The 17524-nt window shown below is 24.6% G+C and overlaps 5 protein-coding genes across 5 annotated transcripts; 3 read left to right on the top strand and 2 right to left on the bottom strand.

The window, feature by feature from the left end:
* Positions 1-4619: 4619 nt before the first annotated feature.
* Positions 4620-7026, top strand: Phum_PHUM003140 (Cellular tumor antigen p53, putative; the record flags this gene model as incomplete). The annotated part of the gene is made up of 7 exons (XM_002422565.1): positions 4620-4712; positions 5690-5878; positions 5951-6137; positions 6210-6429; positions 6509-6692; positions 6766-6908; positions 7005-7026. 7 exons carry the CDS (start codon positions 4620-4622, stop codon positions 7024-7026), a joined length of 1038 nt encoding a protein of 345 aa, XP_002422610.1.
* Positions 7027-8623: 1597 nt separating this feature from the next.
* Positions 8624-11174, top strand: Phum_PHUM003130 (uncharacterized protein; the record flags this gene model as incomplete). The annotated part of the gene is made up of 3 exons (XM_002422564.1): positions 8624-8699; positions 8983-9284; positions 10008-11174. The coding sequence occupies 3 exons, from the start codon at positions 8624-8626 to the stop codon at positions 11172-11174; spliced, it is 1545 nt and encodes a 514-aa protein (XP_002422609.1).
* A 167-nt stretch (positions 11175-11341) lies between these two features.
* Phum_PHUM003120 (Uracil-DNA glycosylase, putative) lies at positions 11342-12303 on the bottom strand (the record flags this gene model as incomplete). Its single annotated transcript, XM_002422563.1, has 2 exons — positions 11342-11482; positions 11584-12303. The coding sequence occupies 2 exons, from the start codon at positions 12301-12303 to the stop codon at positions 11342-11344; spliced, it is 861 nt and encodes a 286-aa protein (XP_002422608.1).
* A 588-nt stretch (positions 12304-12891) lies between these two features.
* Positions 12892-13897, top strand: Phum_PHUM003110 (uncharacterized protein; the record flags this gene model as incomplete). The annotated part of the gene is made up of 4 exons (XM_002422562.1): positions 12892-12908; positions 13048-13277; positions 13435-13586; positions 13715-13897. 4 exons carry the CDS (start codon positions 12892-12894, stop codon positions 13895-13897), a joined length of 582 nt encoding a protein of 193 aa, XP_002422607.1.
* Positions 13898-14015: 118 nt separating this feature from the next.
* Positions 14016-16620, bottom strand: Phum_PHUM003100 (Xaa-Pro aminopeptidase, putative; the record flags this gene model as incomplete). The annotated part of the gene is made up of 10 exons (XM_002422561.1): positions 14016-14135; positions 14253-14428; positions 14504-14811; positions 14905-15054; positions 15136-15262; positions 15333-15674; positions 15756-15851; positions 15947-16183; positions 16261-16430; positions 16511-16620. The coding sequence occupies 10 exons, from the start codon at positions 16618-16620 to the stop codon at positions 14016-14018; spliced, it is 1836 nt and encodes a 611-aa protein (XP_002422606.1).
* Between the last annotated feature and the right edge of the window lie 904 nt (positions 16621-17524).

The raw sequence follows: 17524 nt of genomic DNA, 5'->3' as shown, positions 1-17524 counted from the left end.
TGGGGTTTCTTGTCTTGGTATAATTCTATTAATTTCGTTTTTACGTCATCCCAATTATCAAAATCGTACAAAGAAATTCGAATCTTGGCATTACCAGTGATTCTGGAGTAGATGAATCTGAAGAGTGGATACTTATTCTCTTCAGAGGACAATTCGATAGCATTATCACAATCAGAGATAAATGCATTAAGTTGGTTCCTTTCTCCGGAAAAGAAATTAGGAACTAGACTACACAAGAAATCAAGGGGTATTTGGGATGGGTTGAAAACAGGTTGATCAAGTTTAGGCATTGTTCACAAAATGAGTTACCTATTACTACTACTTACAATATAAAGAAATTCTGATAAAGAGTTAAAACCCACCAACATGAAACGAATTACTTAAGAATTCTCCGGTTTCTTGTCGTTCAGAATGATCCTTCATCGACTGCGCCAAAATTTTAATATGTTATATTCGGTTCGTTCTTTATTTTTGTAAGTAATGAACAAGCACTTAAAACTATCACAAAACTAATATTAATAAACAAGAACTTATTACAGCTAGACTAAAAATCAAATGAACCGACGCCAAGCGGTGTAGCTTGCCTATATTACTTTGGTCTTTCGTCAGTCAACTGTTTCGAACGAGCAACAATGGGAACTAGCAAACACTTGCAAATAAAATAAAAGAAGGAGTCTTTAGAAGCTTCGCTTCTAAAGAAGAACAATTCGAGTTCGTCGCCAGTCTTTTGTTTATAAAAATTTGAAAATGTGAATATTGAGTACGGGATCATAACAATATATTACCTCATAATTACAATAATCGATGTCGACATTTTCTTCTAGTGAAATTATTGCTGATCTACATTCATTTAATTGAGTACATTCTCCAACCGAACCATCTCTTGAAATACAAGGTGTGGCATCTTGAAAAAAAAAATAAAAAATTTTTACAAAAAAAATTTTGGACTTTTATTGTTATTAACAATTTAAATTGTTAATAACAACATAAACAATGTGTACAACATCTTGATTGCCTTGAAAAGAATTTTTTTTTGTAATTCTTTTGGTGTGGCACAAAAGTAGTTTTTACTACTAGAAAACAACAAAAAGATTTTTACAATTTTATTTATAATTTTAATAAATACACCCCCCCTTACCGTTACCCCTCCCCCATTTTGGTTAAAATTATCTGACAAGGAAGGAAGTCAAATAAAAAAATTTTAGTGATATGATGGGTGGTTTGAAAATTAGCACAAATTTTTTAGGACATGAAAATTTTAAAAAAAGCTCAGTGAATGTTAAATTATTTCAATTATTGATATTATTATCACATAAAATAACAAATACCTAAAAATTTTTCAGGAAGCTTGAATGAAGCTGTTGGTACATATACCTGAAGTAAACAAATAATGTATTATATACATGACATGTTCTCATTATTTTTGGCGGTAAATTTAACAAATTATTTTGAATTTTTTTTTTTTTTGTTTTGTTCAGAAAATTTAAACAAAAAGTTGTCTTATTTCCATGGAAAATAACACAAAGTTTATTTTTCATTATAAACTCAGAATTGTAAAAACCTGTTCATAAAATAATAATTTTAAAATAAAAAATCCCAAATATGGAATTAAGAGAATTAAAAAAAAAAAAAAAAAATTTCTATGAAAAAATCAACAAAAAAAAAATAAACCTGAATAAATTTTCTTTTTTTTTGGTTAATTAAATGACTCAAAAAAAATTCCTTAAAAAAATTTATAAATAAATATACCTGATTAAATTGGGAAAATAAGTAAAATCAGGGTTCTGAAACCTTAATTTTTAATTTACATAGGGTATTATTATTATTATTATTATAAAGAAAAAAATAAAAACATTCAAAAATTAAATATGATTAATAATATATTATAATAGAATAAGGTATTAATTAATTTGGGGGGGGGGAGGGGAAAAAAAATTAAAAGAAAAAAATTAAAATAATTTTTGAGTCATTAAAAAATTTGTTTGCTTTGTTAAAAGAATTTTTATTGTATTAAATTTTTATTTTACCGAAAAAAATTCGAATCAAGTAATTATTTATAAATTATTATGAAAATTAAAAATTAACTTATTTATTTAAAGGTCGCTTTCACTTTTATTTTTAAAAAAAATTTAAAAAAAAAAAAAAAAAAATTAATTTTTATGTACCGCCATTAAAAATTTTGAATTCATATCTTTTATGTTAATTCATTGAAAAAAGTTTCCACGTCTAATTTTATTATTATTATTATTAAAAACATTTTTAAAAAAAAATAACGATCACGATTAATATAATTTCGTTTTAATAATAATTTTGTTTAAAAATGTTTTACCTGCATTAGATAAATTAATCGTCCCAATCAAATATATTAATAATGACACTAAAGAATTTTTATTAAGTAAAATTCCACTTTTTAAAAATTTAATAATTATTATCATTTTAATTAATTGCGGTTTTTACTCGAACACGAAATTTTATATTAGAAAAATTAATAAAATAAACACACACACGCACACACAACAAAAAATATATAATAAAACACAAATTAAAGTCTAAAAACGAATAATAATTTAAAGAAGTTGCGTGTGTCCATTGGTCAAATTATTATTTTAAATTAAATTTATGTGAAAAAAAAAAACCAGTTTTAGAAACTTGTTTGTTTCAAATGATAAACTTCGCGAAATGTTTCAAAACTTACGTAGAAACTTTACACGGTCGAAGATGTTCTACAAGTAATGTTCCTTTTTATCAAATCCGTTTATATATATATAAATAGAAGAATTAATTGTATGATCGTGTTCTACGTATTCGAGTTTCAAAGAATTCCAACAATGAGATTGGGATATCCCGGTTATATATACCTTGTCACAAAGGAATTTAATTCATTTAATATATAATTATTCCAAAAAATTTTAATTAAAAAATATTATTAACATAAAAAAATATTTTTAACGGTTTTTTTTCAACCGTTCACTTAGCCAATAGAATCTTAAAAACATCATGGATGTATAATGTTTGTTCACCATTTTTCAAAAACAAAAGAATATATTTAATATTGTGGAAATAAAAACGCGTTTTTTAATACAAAAATTTTTTATAATTAAGCAATTATTATAAACTGACCATCCATTTTGTCTTTATGAAAATAAACAATTATGGGAATCTCATATTATAATATTTATGTGACACATGTTTTGTGGTTATAATTCTATGAAAGTATTATAAATAATATTAAATAGAAAGTTTTTAAAGGATTATTTCAAAAATTTTTCTACTTACAATCCTCATTTTGTTTTATAATCTGAGATTTTATATATTATTTAATATAAATCGATTTTCCACCAGTAAAAAAATAATTTTTTTAACGCCTTTTGTTTTATTCACAAGAATAACACAATCTTCACAAATATAAATATATTAATTTTTCATAAAGTCACACTTTTAAATGTTTTTATATTTAAACGAAATACTCGTTTACAAAAAAAAAAAAAAAATTATTTTAAAAAAATTTACAATGGCGGGAAGTTAAGAAACCGGATGTGACTGTCATTTTGACATAAAAACAGATAAGCAGATGTTCTTAACAAGCGTGGAGTAGGATTTAGATATTTGTTAGCACATGTTTTATTTTTGCCTTCATATCGTAGTAAATTGAAAATTAATTTTGGATACCGGTGAGTTCCTGCAAAACTTCCAACAATTTCATAAACCTATAATTTTTTATCCTTTTGTTAACAACTATCAATATATATAAATATATATTGTTTTAACAATTAAAATTTAAAATGGCTTTCTTTTTTTTTTTATTGCTTTGCCGGTTTATTTTAATTTTAATTTTAATTTATGTAATTTTATGTACCTATAAAAAAAAAAAAAAAAACTTAATTTTATTATATATCTTTCTCATTAATTAAATTTTACCTTTTTTTTTATTACCAATATTTAAATTTTTGATTTGATTTTGTTGTTTTTTTAATGATGCAAAATGATAGAATAGAATTCGCCATCATGTCATTTTTATACTGGAACTAATTTTATGATTAAATTTAAAAAAAAAATTATTATTAATTTCTTTTTAAGTTAAATCTTGACAAAAGCAATAGATTTTATTTTTTCAAATAATTTATTTTTCAATTTCATTTGTCATCTCATACTAATAACAAGTAATAAAATTTAAATGGAATTTTTTCTTAATTACAAGTTTTTAATGTTATTACATCAGAATCCTAATAATTTTTTTATTTATGATAATCATTAGTAAAAGCAATTGTTTGGAATGCTAATGTATTAAAATCTAATATTTTTTTAAAAGAATAATGATGTCATTAGTAATTATCTTTTATTTATGCCACAACATATATTTATATTATATTATCATAAATTTATTATCGAAAAATGATATTGTCTTCTGTAACGGTTACTAATTTTAACATAAAGTCGTTTATTTTTTTTTTGGATTATTCGAATCTTAAATTATTAATAATAAATAATTTTTAAATTTGAATTATATATTATTACAAGCACTTAAATAGCTTATAGTTAATCTTTTCAATTAATTTTAGTTAAACAAAGCAATAATAACAAAAATAATTTTATTTTCCAGTATATTTATTTATCGGAAAATGGCCAGTTGGTATTCATGTAGAACGAATGAAAGTCTCGAAAGAGAAGAATCAGACATATTAAATCCTGAAGAATTTCAACATGTTCTAGAAGTAACTAATACAGCTGATTGCAGGAATTTTATGTAAAGTCCATTTATGAAAAAATAAATACATATTACAACAAAAAAATTTTTAAGTAATAAATCCACAATTTTTTTTTTTGTTTTGTTTCAGAGACTGCGTTTTAAACGATGAACTATCATATCAGGTTAGAAAATTTATATTTAATTTTAATCGAGAAAAAAAAAAAAAACACTTAAACATTTTTTAAAAATGTACTAAATCAATTTAACTAACATGAAAAATTAAGAAAAAGAATCACCATTCATAATCTTTTCTTAATTGTATTTGATTAATAATAATAATAATAATAATCTCATATTCTTTAAATGCACCATAAAAAAAAAAAAGAAAAATTTTTTTAATTGTGGCTATAGTAAATTTAAAATGATATTTTTTTTTTTATTCATACTACCTACATTTAAACACTTTTTAAAAAGTTTTGAAATGTAAAAATTAAATACTATTCATAATGAATTGAAAACAAACTATTTCATTAATAATAAAAAAAAAAAAAAAAAAACATAATTTTGAACAAGATGAAATTTGCATTTTGTAGGACCAAGTTTTGGCAAGTAATTAAACCATTTCTAGCAAGTGTCACAAGCTTTGTCAACCGTTACACAAAATCTATTATTGACGTGACAAAATTATTATTTAGTTTATTGTGTTTATATTTTTATGTATTGACCCCCCCAAAAAAAAAAAAAAAAAAAAAATCTCTTTTTGATAAATAATTTAAAAAAAAAAATTTTTTTTTTTTTTATAATGGTGAGTTTAAGGAAAATGGCGATTGATTTGTTTTTAATGGAAAAAATTATTCATAAAGAAAATAATGGGACTTATTTTTAATTGTGTGTGTGTTAATTGTTAATCTACCTTACAATTATACAAAATCATTTAAAAGAATTTTTTATACTGTAAGAACAGAAGAAATTTTAAAAAAAACTTTTTTTTTTTCTTATCAGTATGAACCGCCAGTTTTAAACGAGACCAAAATATATTGTCAACCTAGTTTGCCATCAGCAGATTCAACTTTTGTCAACAATACAAATTCTACTTCAACAGGACCACTTCCAGCTCGAGAAGATTATCCAGGACCATTTGCCTTTTCAGTATTATTAGACGGTGTGGAATCAACAAAAAATAAATGGACGGTAAATAGTCATGTTTATTTTCTCACTTTTTTTTTGCATTCGTTTATTCAAAAAAAAACGTTTTTTTTTTAGTATTCCACAATGCTCAACAAACTTTACATAGTTTGGGATAAAATCATACCAATTCAATTTAAATGGATTCCATCTGAACCGAATTTTGTTGTGAGAGCTTTGCCCGTATATACGGATGCTCAAGATATGAAATTAGCCGTTAAAAGATGTTTGATACATTTAAATGCCAGCGATCCTACGAACGAGGGTAACCTTTTTTTTTTTTTTTTTTGGATTTAACGGTTATTTTGAATCACTTTTCCCATTTTTAATTGATTAGGGTTCGAACATGTCAAACACGTCATACGATCCGATAATCCTGGCGTCTACTACGAAGAAAATCAGGAATCCGAAAGATGCAGCGTTGTCGTTCCATTGGGAGAACTTCAACCTGGAACAGGAACCGTAACGGTCACTTATAAATTTATGTGTAAGACGACATGCGTTACGGGAATGATGAGGAGGCCCATCACTGTATTGTTTACTTTAGAAAGACCGAAGTAATTTTTTTTTTTGCCAAATTCCCGTCACTTTCGCACAAAATGTTCGAAAATATTCATTATCATTAATTTGTTTCAGTGGGGAAGTAGTCGGGAGGCAAAAATTAAACGTAAAAATATGTTCTTGTCCGAAAAGGGATATGCAAAAAGATGAAAGTTCTGCGAATGAAAAACAAGAGGAAGGTCGTAAACGTCCTTTGGCATTGGCATCAACGTCGAAAAGGATGAAAACCGAAGACGAGGAAGAGGAATTTCATCTCGACGTAATGAAATCCGAGTTTGAAATCATTTTTAACATCGTTATTATCAATTAACATTACCCGATTTGTTTTTTAGATGGTGATTGAAAACAAAGACACGTACAAATGCATATTGGAAAGCATGCATGCCGCCATATTGCGAATCATGAGAATGACGCAAAAAACTCATTCGAGTTATTCCGAACTTACAAAATTACTCAGGGATGTCGAAACAAGACTGTTAGTACAAAAAATATTTTTAAAAAATTAATCCAATAATCATTTTAATAAAAACAATCGATTAACAATTCTGTTTTTTTTTTTTTTTTTTTCCAGTAGTCGTCTCATCGATTCATAATTCGAAAAGGAAAATATTTTAATAATAATAATATTGATGATGATGATGATGATAAAATACGAATGGAAAAATTCGTTATTTTAATTGATTGATCTCTTTCTTGTTTTATATATATATATAGGATATATAAATTTTATTTATCCATTTTGAAACTGAAGAGTATTTTATATATTTTACTTTCCTCATAAAAGTTGTGTCAAATCAATTTTTTTTTTTTAATAATATGGTAATTTTAATTATTTTATTTATTTTTATTTATTTCATATCATATCGAAATGTAATTTAAATTATATTTATTATTATTATTATTAATTTTCAGGTTTCTAATTATAAGATGATAATAATAATAATCGTTTTATTTTTACTGAAAAAAAAAAATTTTTTGGTAAGAAGTTAAATAGATAAAATCAACAACATGGATAACAATTCTTCATAAAATCATAAAAAAATTTTTATATCAAATCCTGAAGAAGAAGATTTTTTTTTCTTTTTATAATCATAAAAAATTAAATTAAATTTAATTTAATAAATACAATCACAATCAATAATTATTTATTAATATCAGAAAATATTTATTAAATAAATATTTGAAATTTATTATTAAAACCAGTGCCTTATAATAAGAGAATTTTATTATTAAAATGAAATGAAATGAAATTTTAAATTTAACAAAATTTCCCGTTTTAATCATTAAAATAATAATAATAATATATTTTATTAGTTTTTTATTATTATTAATCATATTGAGTTTGATCTCAATAATAAAGAAAAGAAAGAAAAGAAGATGATTATTTAATTTTATGTTTATTATAAAAAAAGAAAAAAGGAAAAAGTTAATTTTGTTTAAATCTCTTTTCTTTTAAAAGTACAATATGAAATTTTTTTTTTTAAAAAAAAAAAAGTTTCAAGTAATTGTTAAGTTTTTTTGTTATAATTTTTTTAATAATTAATATACATAGATTTTTAGTAAAAAAAAAAATTATTTTAATTATTTTAATAGCCTAAAAAATTTTTATAAAGATGAAGAAGTGATTTAAATTAACTAGGAAATATATATATATATATATAAACCTTGAATATTTTTCGATATTGAACTCGTTTTCCTTTCACTTCCTTAAATTAAATATAAAAAAAATGATGTTTAATATATTAATCGTTTGATTTTTATGTTAAAATGATATTAATGTCATAATAATAATAATAATAAAATTCATCCCTAAATAAAATAAATTTCACCCTCTTCAAAAAAAAAACCAAAAATTTTTCAATTGATTTATTTAAAAAAAAATGAGGTGAAGGTTAATTAAACCTTGATAATTTTAATATTTAAAAAAAAATATCAATTAAAATTATTTTTTAACAATTTATTATTACCACAGTAATAAATAAATAAATAAATAATTACTGTAAGTTTTTAATTGAATGATAATAAAAATAAAAAATGTTTGAATAAATTTTTGAAAGTTTCTTTTTGTTAACAATGTAGAATAAAAACGGTTTATTGAAAATTCAAAATAACTTTCACTTATGAAAAAATAAAAGAAAATTTTTTTCTATTTGGTTTTAAAATTATTATTATTATTTAAAAAGAAAAAGAATGGATGGAAAATGTCAACAACAGCCTGATGAAAATGAAAATTTTTACATTAAAATGATTTTGTTTATTTTTAACGGTAATAAAATAAAAGTGACAGTTAAAAATCATTGAAAACGAGTTTATGGTTTAGTACCATTTACTTCTCAGGTACTCACGGCTCTACCTTAATCTTTACGATGCAATATCACACACACTCATATGTAATGAACTCGTATGCGGAAGTAAAAAAAAAAAAAAAAAAAGAAAAAAAGAGAAAAAAAACTTTAACTTTGGGCGATTTTTAAATAAATTTAATTTGTGTTAAAAGTTTTTATCTATTTTTTTTTAATAAATAAAAATGGTGCAACCTGTACAAATAGAAAGTGATAATAATTCGGGAAATCAACAAATAAGACTTTGCGAAATAACAAGAACGTCGGGATCATGCGGATTTAATTTAACTAAAAGTAAATGGGATCCTTATCCTTGGGTTAGTAACGTAGATTGTGGATCTCCAGCAGAAAATGCTGGAGTACAAACTGGAGATTGTTTGTTAGAAGTTAACGGTGAAGATGTTTTGGGATTAAGGGTTGTCGAAGTCGCCAGCAAAGTTAAAGCAAGGGATGAAAAAGTTACCGTTATGCTTTGGAATTCTGGAGTGGATTCAAATTGTTCATCCGAGGTGAGTTTAAAATCGTGACATTAATTAATAAATTTATTAATGATCCTCCATTTAAAAAAAAAAAAATTATTTGATCCCTTGTAATAAACCATTTTTTAAACAAATTTCAAAATATACTAATAAAAAGTGAAAACTCCACAAGACTTTTTCTTTTGAAAATCTATTATTATTATTATTACCGATTCAAAACATTTTGATAAAATTCGTTTATTAATTAAAAAAATTATTACATAAATAAATTACATAAGTTTAAAATACTACAACATTTTTGAATACCTAATGATAAATAAAAATACCAGTTTGTCTGAATGAAACGACATTTAAAACAATTCAAAAACTAAACGTTAATTTATTATAAAACGACCAAATTTAATAACTTTCACGATTTATTATTATTAATAATTAAAAAATATTATTTTCCTTAATGATAATTATAAAACGATAAAATTGTCATTTACATTAACAAACAAATCAACAAAACAAATAAAAAATAATAATAATATAATAATAATAAATCAATTAAAATAAAAAGTCTCATATCACTAAATTAATATTTTTCTCTCCATTTTTTGTCCTTGATATTATTCCCTTTTCGATCCGATATAATAATAATAATAATAATACTGAGTGTTTTCTAAATATCAATAAATCAAATCACCTAAAAAAAAAATAAAAAATAAAAATTTTTTTAGAATTTAAATATAATTTTTATTGGATTTACAGACATTATGCTGTGGACCAATGCCCACGAATTTACAAAGATTATCATCATGCATGAGTAATATTGTGGCAGCTCTGGAGTGTCCGATATGCCTGGAAACGATTCCGGCTCCAGCACATCAATGCGTTAACGGTCATTTAATTTGTTTCAAATGTCGTATAAAAACAGAAAAATGTCCCGTTTGCCGTATAAAATTATCCAGAGGAAGAAGTCTTCTTGCAGATCAAGTTTATAATTCATTAATAGATGCATTCGATTTAAGAAATCAAGAAGAATCGAAAAGGAGGAAAATATTAAAGCAAAAATTATTCGGACATAAAAATGGTTCAACTAAAAATAAAATTCCAGATGTTAAATTTAGCATTATTAATTCTCCAGCGAGTAAATTTTTAAATAAAATAATGAAAACGGGAAAATGTTCGTCGGCTGAAAATTTGAGCATAACGAGTTCAACGGAAAAAATTTCAAAACTTTTATTAACTCCTCAAGATGATTTACATTTGGGTCTTAAATCAAAATCCCTTTCCACCAATGAAATATTTGAAATAGATACTCAACATTTCACCAGGACACCATCCATTTTATCAAGTAGACCTGGAAGCGGTCTTTTAGATGTTCAATCTTTAACATATTCAAAAAAATCTGCTTCTTGTCACGGATCTGCTCATGATTTTCACAAAAAATTAATGGCGGAAATAAAAAATAAAGAATTATTAAGAGAAAAAGAAAATTGTTGTTGTCCTTGCGACCCTACATGCGAAAATGAAATGACGCCCAGTACCTTGATGAAACACATACAAGAATATCATGAGGGTCCAGTTTTACACTTTTTAAAACCTCATGTCGAATTATTATTACCTTTACCTTATCCAAATACGACCGTACTAACCGTTACTTCTTATAATACAGTATTTATTATTAAAATTTTAGATTATTCCTGTAAAAGTGATAATAATTACTTATGGATATGGAGTTTGAATTCTGATAAAAACTTCATGGCTAATGTGACAATTCAAGAAGAAAAACTAATTATCACATCAGAATGTTCTGTCATACCGATTCAGTCTGTTGGTTGGCAAAAAATTGTTAATGAAAATTTGGGATTTTTAATTAATTCTCAAGAAAATGGAATGAAATTACAAATTGAAATACTACCACATAATTATTAATAAGGGTTACTTGACAAAATCAAAAATAAACCTTAAAGCATGATAATTACATGCTTTAACTAAAACATGGCTTCACATATTGAAATTTCAAAATTAAATTCCTATTATGTCATTAATTTTCCCTCGATTTCACTTACTGTGTTTGTAACTTATTTATTCTTCAATTTTTATAGTTTATTCCAGTCAATGGGCTCTTTTCCTTCTTTTTTCAACAGTTCATTACATTTAGAAAAATGTTTACATCCGAAAAAACCTTTGTTGACTGAAAGTGGAGAAGGATGAACAGCTTTCAAAAGATGATGTTTTTTCTACAATAATTAATTAATTGATTAGTTAGTCATGTTAACAGTTTTATGTTATAAAAGTTATCAATAAAATTATTTTTTTTAAATTAAATTTTGTTCGTTACCTGATCAACACATGCAGCCTTTTTTTGTGCATATGAGCCCCATAAGAGAAAAACAATTCCTTTTTTTTTATCGCTAATGTATTTAATAACTGCATTAGTTATATTTTCCCAACCGTGATCCGCATGAGAATTGGGAGTGTGAGCTCTAACAGTCAAACTAGAATTAAGCAACAAAACTCCTTGTTTAGCCCAACCTGTCAAATCTCCATGTGCAGGGATTTGAAAACCTTCTATATCATTTTTTAATTCTTTATAAATATTGACTAGGCTAGGAGGAGGTTGAATACCTCTTGGCACACTAAAGCAAAGACCATGAGCTTGAAAAGGATTATGATATGGATCTTGACCAAGTATTACTACTTTAACTTCAGATACTGTACACATTTTAGTCCATGTCCACACATTATCGGCCGTTGGATAAACTTTAAATTTTGATCTTTCCGTATAAACAAATTGATTAAGTTGTTTAAAATAAGGTTTTGAAAATTCGTTTTCTAGTGCAAAAAACCATGTTGGCCCCATTTCACAATCCAAAATGCTAAAATTTTTGCTTAAAACTAATAATTTTTCTCTAGCTTTTTCTTTAAGAGTCGAATTTATATTTTCGTCTTGAATATCATTTAATTTTATTTTCTTATTAACTGATTCTTCAATTCCAGGTGAACTTCTTTTAACGGCAACGGGTTTAAAAAAATTTAAAATATTTTTTTGCTTGCTCATATTTGCATCGTTAGTCTAGACGTTTAGTAAAACTAAAAACACAATTTTATTAATTTAATTAAAATATCATGACGTTTGTTTGTTTTAGAAAAACTAACTAAAACTATTAAAATATTTAAATCATATTATGGAACAATCTAAATAATATTTAAGTGAAAAATAAAAATTTTGACTTACAAAGAACGTAACTAAAATATCTAAAATTGGCGGGAAAATTAGAACGTGGAACTTTATGGCAAGCTTTTACGTAAACAGATTTCATTAATGTTTTGGTTTTTCATTTACTGATAAATTTGTCAATTTTATTTTTAAATTTTGTGGTTTTTTTTTTAAATTTTTAGTTACTGTAACTTTCAAATGGAATTAAATAAAAAATTTACACAATGTCAAATTTTTCTGTAATTTTTAAACGCTCATTGTATAAACAAAATTTATAAAACAATTATTATATATTAAATAAAAATTTGTTAAACTTCACAAATCCAATTAAAAAAGCATTCATGCATAACTTATTAACGAAAAAAACCTTATCACTTGATTTTCTTTAAAAAAAAATCTTTTTATTGAAAAATATTTTTGCAGAAAAAAATGACTCTTTTTTCCTTGTAAGAATTAATAACTATTCAAACATAAAAACATTCAACAAAAATTATTTTAAAATATTCAAAACAAATTAATTTTTAACAGGTGCCTAAATGAAATTGCCAAACCGAGTGTTATTAAATTACACAAAAACAACCTCAGTATAATTCCTATACCAATAAAAACAGCAATATTAACTATTTTATGTAAAAGAGGTTATATTGAAGATTTGCATACATTTAATTCATTAATAAATCCCAGTATAATTGAGTTAGATTTGAGCGAATGCGAAGTTACAAATGATTTATTGCAAAGTTTACACAAATGTGTTCATCTTCAAAAGCTGGATCTTGCATTAGCAAGAAAGCAAAAAAGATTTATAACCACAAAAAGTAATTTTGGAATTTAAAAATGTTTTTCACACACACACACACACACAAATTTTTCAAAATAATATTCGATTAATAATTTTTAAATATGTTTTAGTATTAAAATCCTTATTCAATCATTTATGTTCCCTTAAAATTCTGATTATACCTCATTGTCCAGAATTAAATGATGATGTGATTGAAAAAATTACTAAGAATTGTGCCAAACTCAAAGAACTTCATATTCCTCATTCATCAATCACAGATATCAGTCTTAAATGGATTGGAAATAATTTAAATAATTTATCTGTGTTAAACATCTTGGGAACTCAGGTGACTTTGTAAAAAGTTTTAAAAAACAAAAAAAATACCACAACAACTTTTACAAAACATTATTTTTTTTTTTTTTTTAGATTTCCGATTTGGGAATTGTTTACATAGCCGATGGAGCTTTGTCTAAGACCTTAGTTGAAATTAACATTGATAAATGCCCGAATGTGACACTTCAATCTAGTCTTGTCATAGCGGAAAAACTTCCAAATATAAAAATTTTTAATTGTGGTTTTTTAGGAGATGATGGTAAATTAGATTCTGTTTTAAATAAAATGATGGCTCAAGGAAAGCAAATTTTTTGGACTTTATAGAATTTCATTGGTAATTCAAATACCTTGATAACAATTATAAAGCCATCTTAAACAAAAATTTATAATAAATTTTTTCTTTTTTTTTTTCCCCCCTTCAATAACATAAGTTTTTATTAAGCTAACCTATAGGTTGTGTTTCTTTCGTTAGCCAATGCAAAGCCTCTTTTTCACCCATCTCGTTAAGCAAAGGTCCAACTTTTTCCCTGCACTCTAAATGATAAGCATTCAAATATGATATCTAAAAAAAAAAAAAAATAAAAATTATATTATAATAAAAACATTGGTTCTTTTCATTTTCAATAAGGTAGAGTTCCAACGTTAGAAATAAACTTTAAATATCCATTTATATACTCACTTCTTTTTCTGTGAGCATATCGGGAATTATCATTTTTTTCTGAATGGGTACCATTGTCACAGTTTCAAAAGTTAAAAACCCTCTATTTTTAAAATTATTTGGAGGATTCGCTCGAATAACTCTAACAATATTTTCTAATCTTATGCCAAATTCATTATCTTGATAGTAACCGGGTTCTGAAATTATCAAGCATTGAACATTTTCAAAAAAAAGTCTTTTTTTTATAAAATTTAAAAAAGAAATTTACTTACCGTTAGACAAAAACATTCCTTCTTCTAATCCTGGATCATCCGGATAAGGTCTCCATGATATACCCATTGGTCCTTCGTGTACATTTAAATACATTCCAATACCGTGTCCCGTCCCGTGCATGTAATCAAGTCCAACATCCCATAAGTACTTTCTTGCCAGAGTATCTAAATGATTCCCCTTGATTTTGGTAGGAAAAATTGAAGTTGCTAAATAAATTTGACCTTTTAAAACTCTTGTAAAACATTCTTTTTCAAAATCTTTCGGAGTTCCAAAATGTAATGTCCTAGTAACATCTGTGGTACCATCTCTAAAAAAAATAAAATCAATTTTTTATTTATTATTAAAAAGTAAAAATTTCAAATTAAAAAAAGAAAAAAAAAAAAAAAAAAAAAAAACTTACTTGAATTGAGCTCCGGAGTCACATAAATATATTTGATTAGTTGTAATGTTTAAATCAGTTCCTTTTTCTGGACGATAATGTGTGATAGCTGCATTGGGACCCACAGAAGATATAGTCGGAAAGCTCAGTCCAACATAATCATCAAGTTTTCTAAAAAAAAAAAAAAAAAATTATTACTATTGGTAATTTTATTATCGATATAAAATAAATTTGTCTATTATTGATTCTTACTTCCTGAATTCTTCTAGCTTGTCTGCTCCACTCACTTCTGTTATAACTTCTTTACCCACATTATTTTCTAACCAAGCAAAATAACAGCATAAAGCAGCACCATCTCTAATGTGACAATTGATTAATCCTAAAAAAAAAAAATTTAATTTAATTATAAAAAAATTTTTTTTTTTTTTTTTTTTTATTCTAGTCAATACTACCTTGAATTTCAGTATTATTTTTTATAGCTTTTAAAGGAGCTACAGGACATATTTGTGTGAATCTTCTTTTTTCAGGTATTAACGACACCAAATCATAATTTGAGTTATGACTAATCCAAATTCTTCCTTGTTCTTTTTCAATGAACTGAATTAAAACATCTTGAATTTTTTCATAAGGTTGAATATTAATATCGACATCTTCTGTTTTAAATTGTTTCATCACTGAAGAGGTTATTTTCGAATTATCAATGAACAAATATGTTGTATTCATTGTTACAATAGCATACGAAAAGAAAACGGGATTATATTCAATGTCTGAGCCTCTTAAATTTAACAACCCTAAAAGAATTTTACAAATGTTATTTTAAAATTTCATATTATTATTAGTAAATTAAAATAAATAGTTTAATAATATTTTACATGCTATTTCATCCAGTGCAGTAATAACTAGAATTTTAGCTTTTTTCTCTTTCATTATAGCTCTTACTTCATTTATTTTCGTTTTGGAAGTTTTTCCTAAAAAAATTAAAAAAAATTATTTATAATAAGTTTTAAATTGCAGTGACTGATAGTTTTATGTTATTCCATATTAAATTTGTAAGTTATCTTACCGCTGTACTTAAAAGGCAGGGGTTCAATAATTGAATTGGGGGGTTCAGGTTTGTTTTCCCAAATGACATCGATAAGATTCGTACTAACAGGCACAAGGTTAAGTCCTGAAGATTCCAATTCTGTTTGTAGTATAATCCATTTATCATATTGCATGTATTTAGGATCAACTCCAACTCTGCTGCCTTCTGGTAAATTTTGAACCAACCAAATTTCTTGACTAGGAGTAGATGGAGTACCTAAAACAGATCTATTAATTAGGTTTATGTTTATCTTTAATGTTTTAAAACACTTAACATAGTTAATTTTTGATTACCTTCTTTCATTAATGTCCAATATTCACTATCTAATTCTTTGCTGGCTTGAATAAAATAACGTCCATCCGTCCATAAACAAGCATGTTTATCTGTTATAATGGCAGTGCCGTATGAGCCAGTAAAGCCAGAAATAAATGATCTTCTTTTATCACATTCTGCCAAATATTCACTCTGTAACAAGAAAAATTAATGTAAATAACAATACAAATTTTAAAACATAAATGAAATAGTTTTAATTAATAATTACACACTGAATGGGAGTCAGTTTCTGGAACTATGTAAGCATTTAGTGGTTCATTTACATAAGTAAGATTTTTCATTAAAGCTCTCAGTTTCTTAAGCGCAGCAGCAGATTTCATTTTTGAGTCTGAAAACAAAATTAATAATTATACAACTACTTAATACTTGAATAAAATATTTAACCAATCAAGTTACACTTGCTACCTAAAGATATACCAATTTCCTCAATAATTTAATTTTAATAAAGATTTAGTACCTTACGTGTAATGCAATCAACAGCAAATATTACTTTAAATTGATAAACTTATCAGCGTAGAGTTATCTATCTATCTATGATATTATAAAACCGATTTCATTTAAAATATATTTGTTTAAGTACTTCATTGGATTAAAAAAAAAAAAAAAAAGAACCATGCCAAATCAAATTTATTTAAAATTATTAAAAAATGTAAATAAAAGCAACAAAGAATAAATTATTAGATAATCAATATTTTTTTTAGAAAAATACATAATTTAAATGAGTACTTACAATACTTATTAAAACTTAATAAAAGTTAAAAGTTTTAGTTTTACAGGTATATAAATAAGTGGTGAATATAAGCAACGGCTTAATTTAGTAACACATAGCAAATTTGAACTTGAGGTTAAACAATAGCATCGTTCGATTACGCCTGCAATTCAAACTTAATTTCAGCAAATTCCGCTATTGAATAATTTACAGGCACTGTTTTATTTGAAGCAATTTCATTGTGATAAAATATTTAAAATTTTTTTTGCAAATCATATAATAAACTTCATGCCAATAATTAAAACTTAAAAAAAAATATGGTCTTTTTATGAAATACATTTTTTATAAAAACTCCATTTAAAATCATTCAAAAGTTGCTCATACCGTACCAGCCTTTAACCGAAAATATATCTATTTTTATAAAAATCCAAAATTTTAAATATAAATGTTAAAATTTTATGAAGTTTTTCTTAGAAGCATAAAATATTCTAAACTAAGTTTTATCATAATTTAAA

Source organism: Pediculus humanus, genomic scaffold (genome assembly GCF_000006295.1).
Source record: "Pediculus humanus corporis 1103172107363 genomic scaffold, whole genome shotgun sequence".
Classification (NCBI taxonomy): Eukaryota; Metazoa; Arthropoda; class Insecta; order Psocodea; family Pediculidae; genus Pediculus; species Pediculus humanus.
Note: the sequence above shows the minus strand (reverse complement) of the source record. Positions and strands in the feature narration are given on the sequence as shown.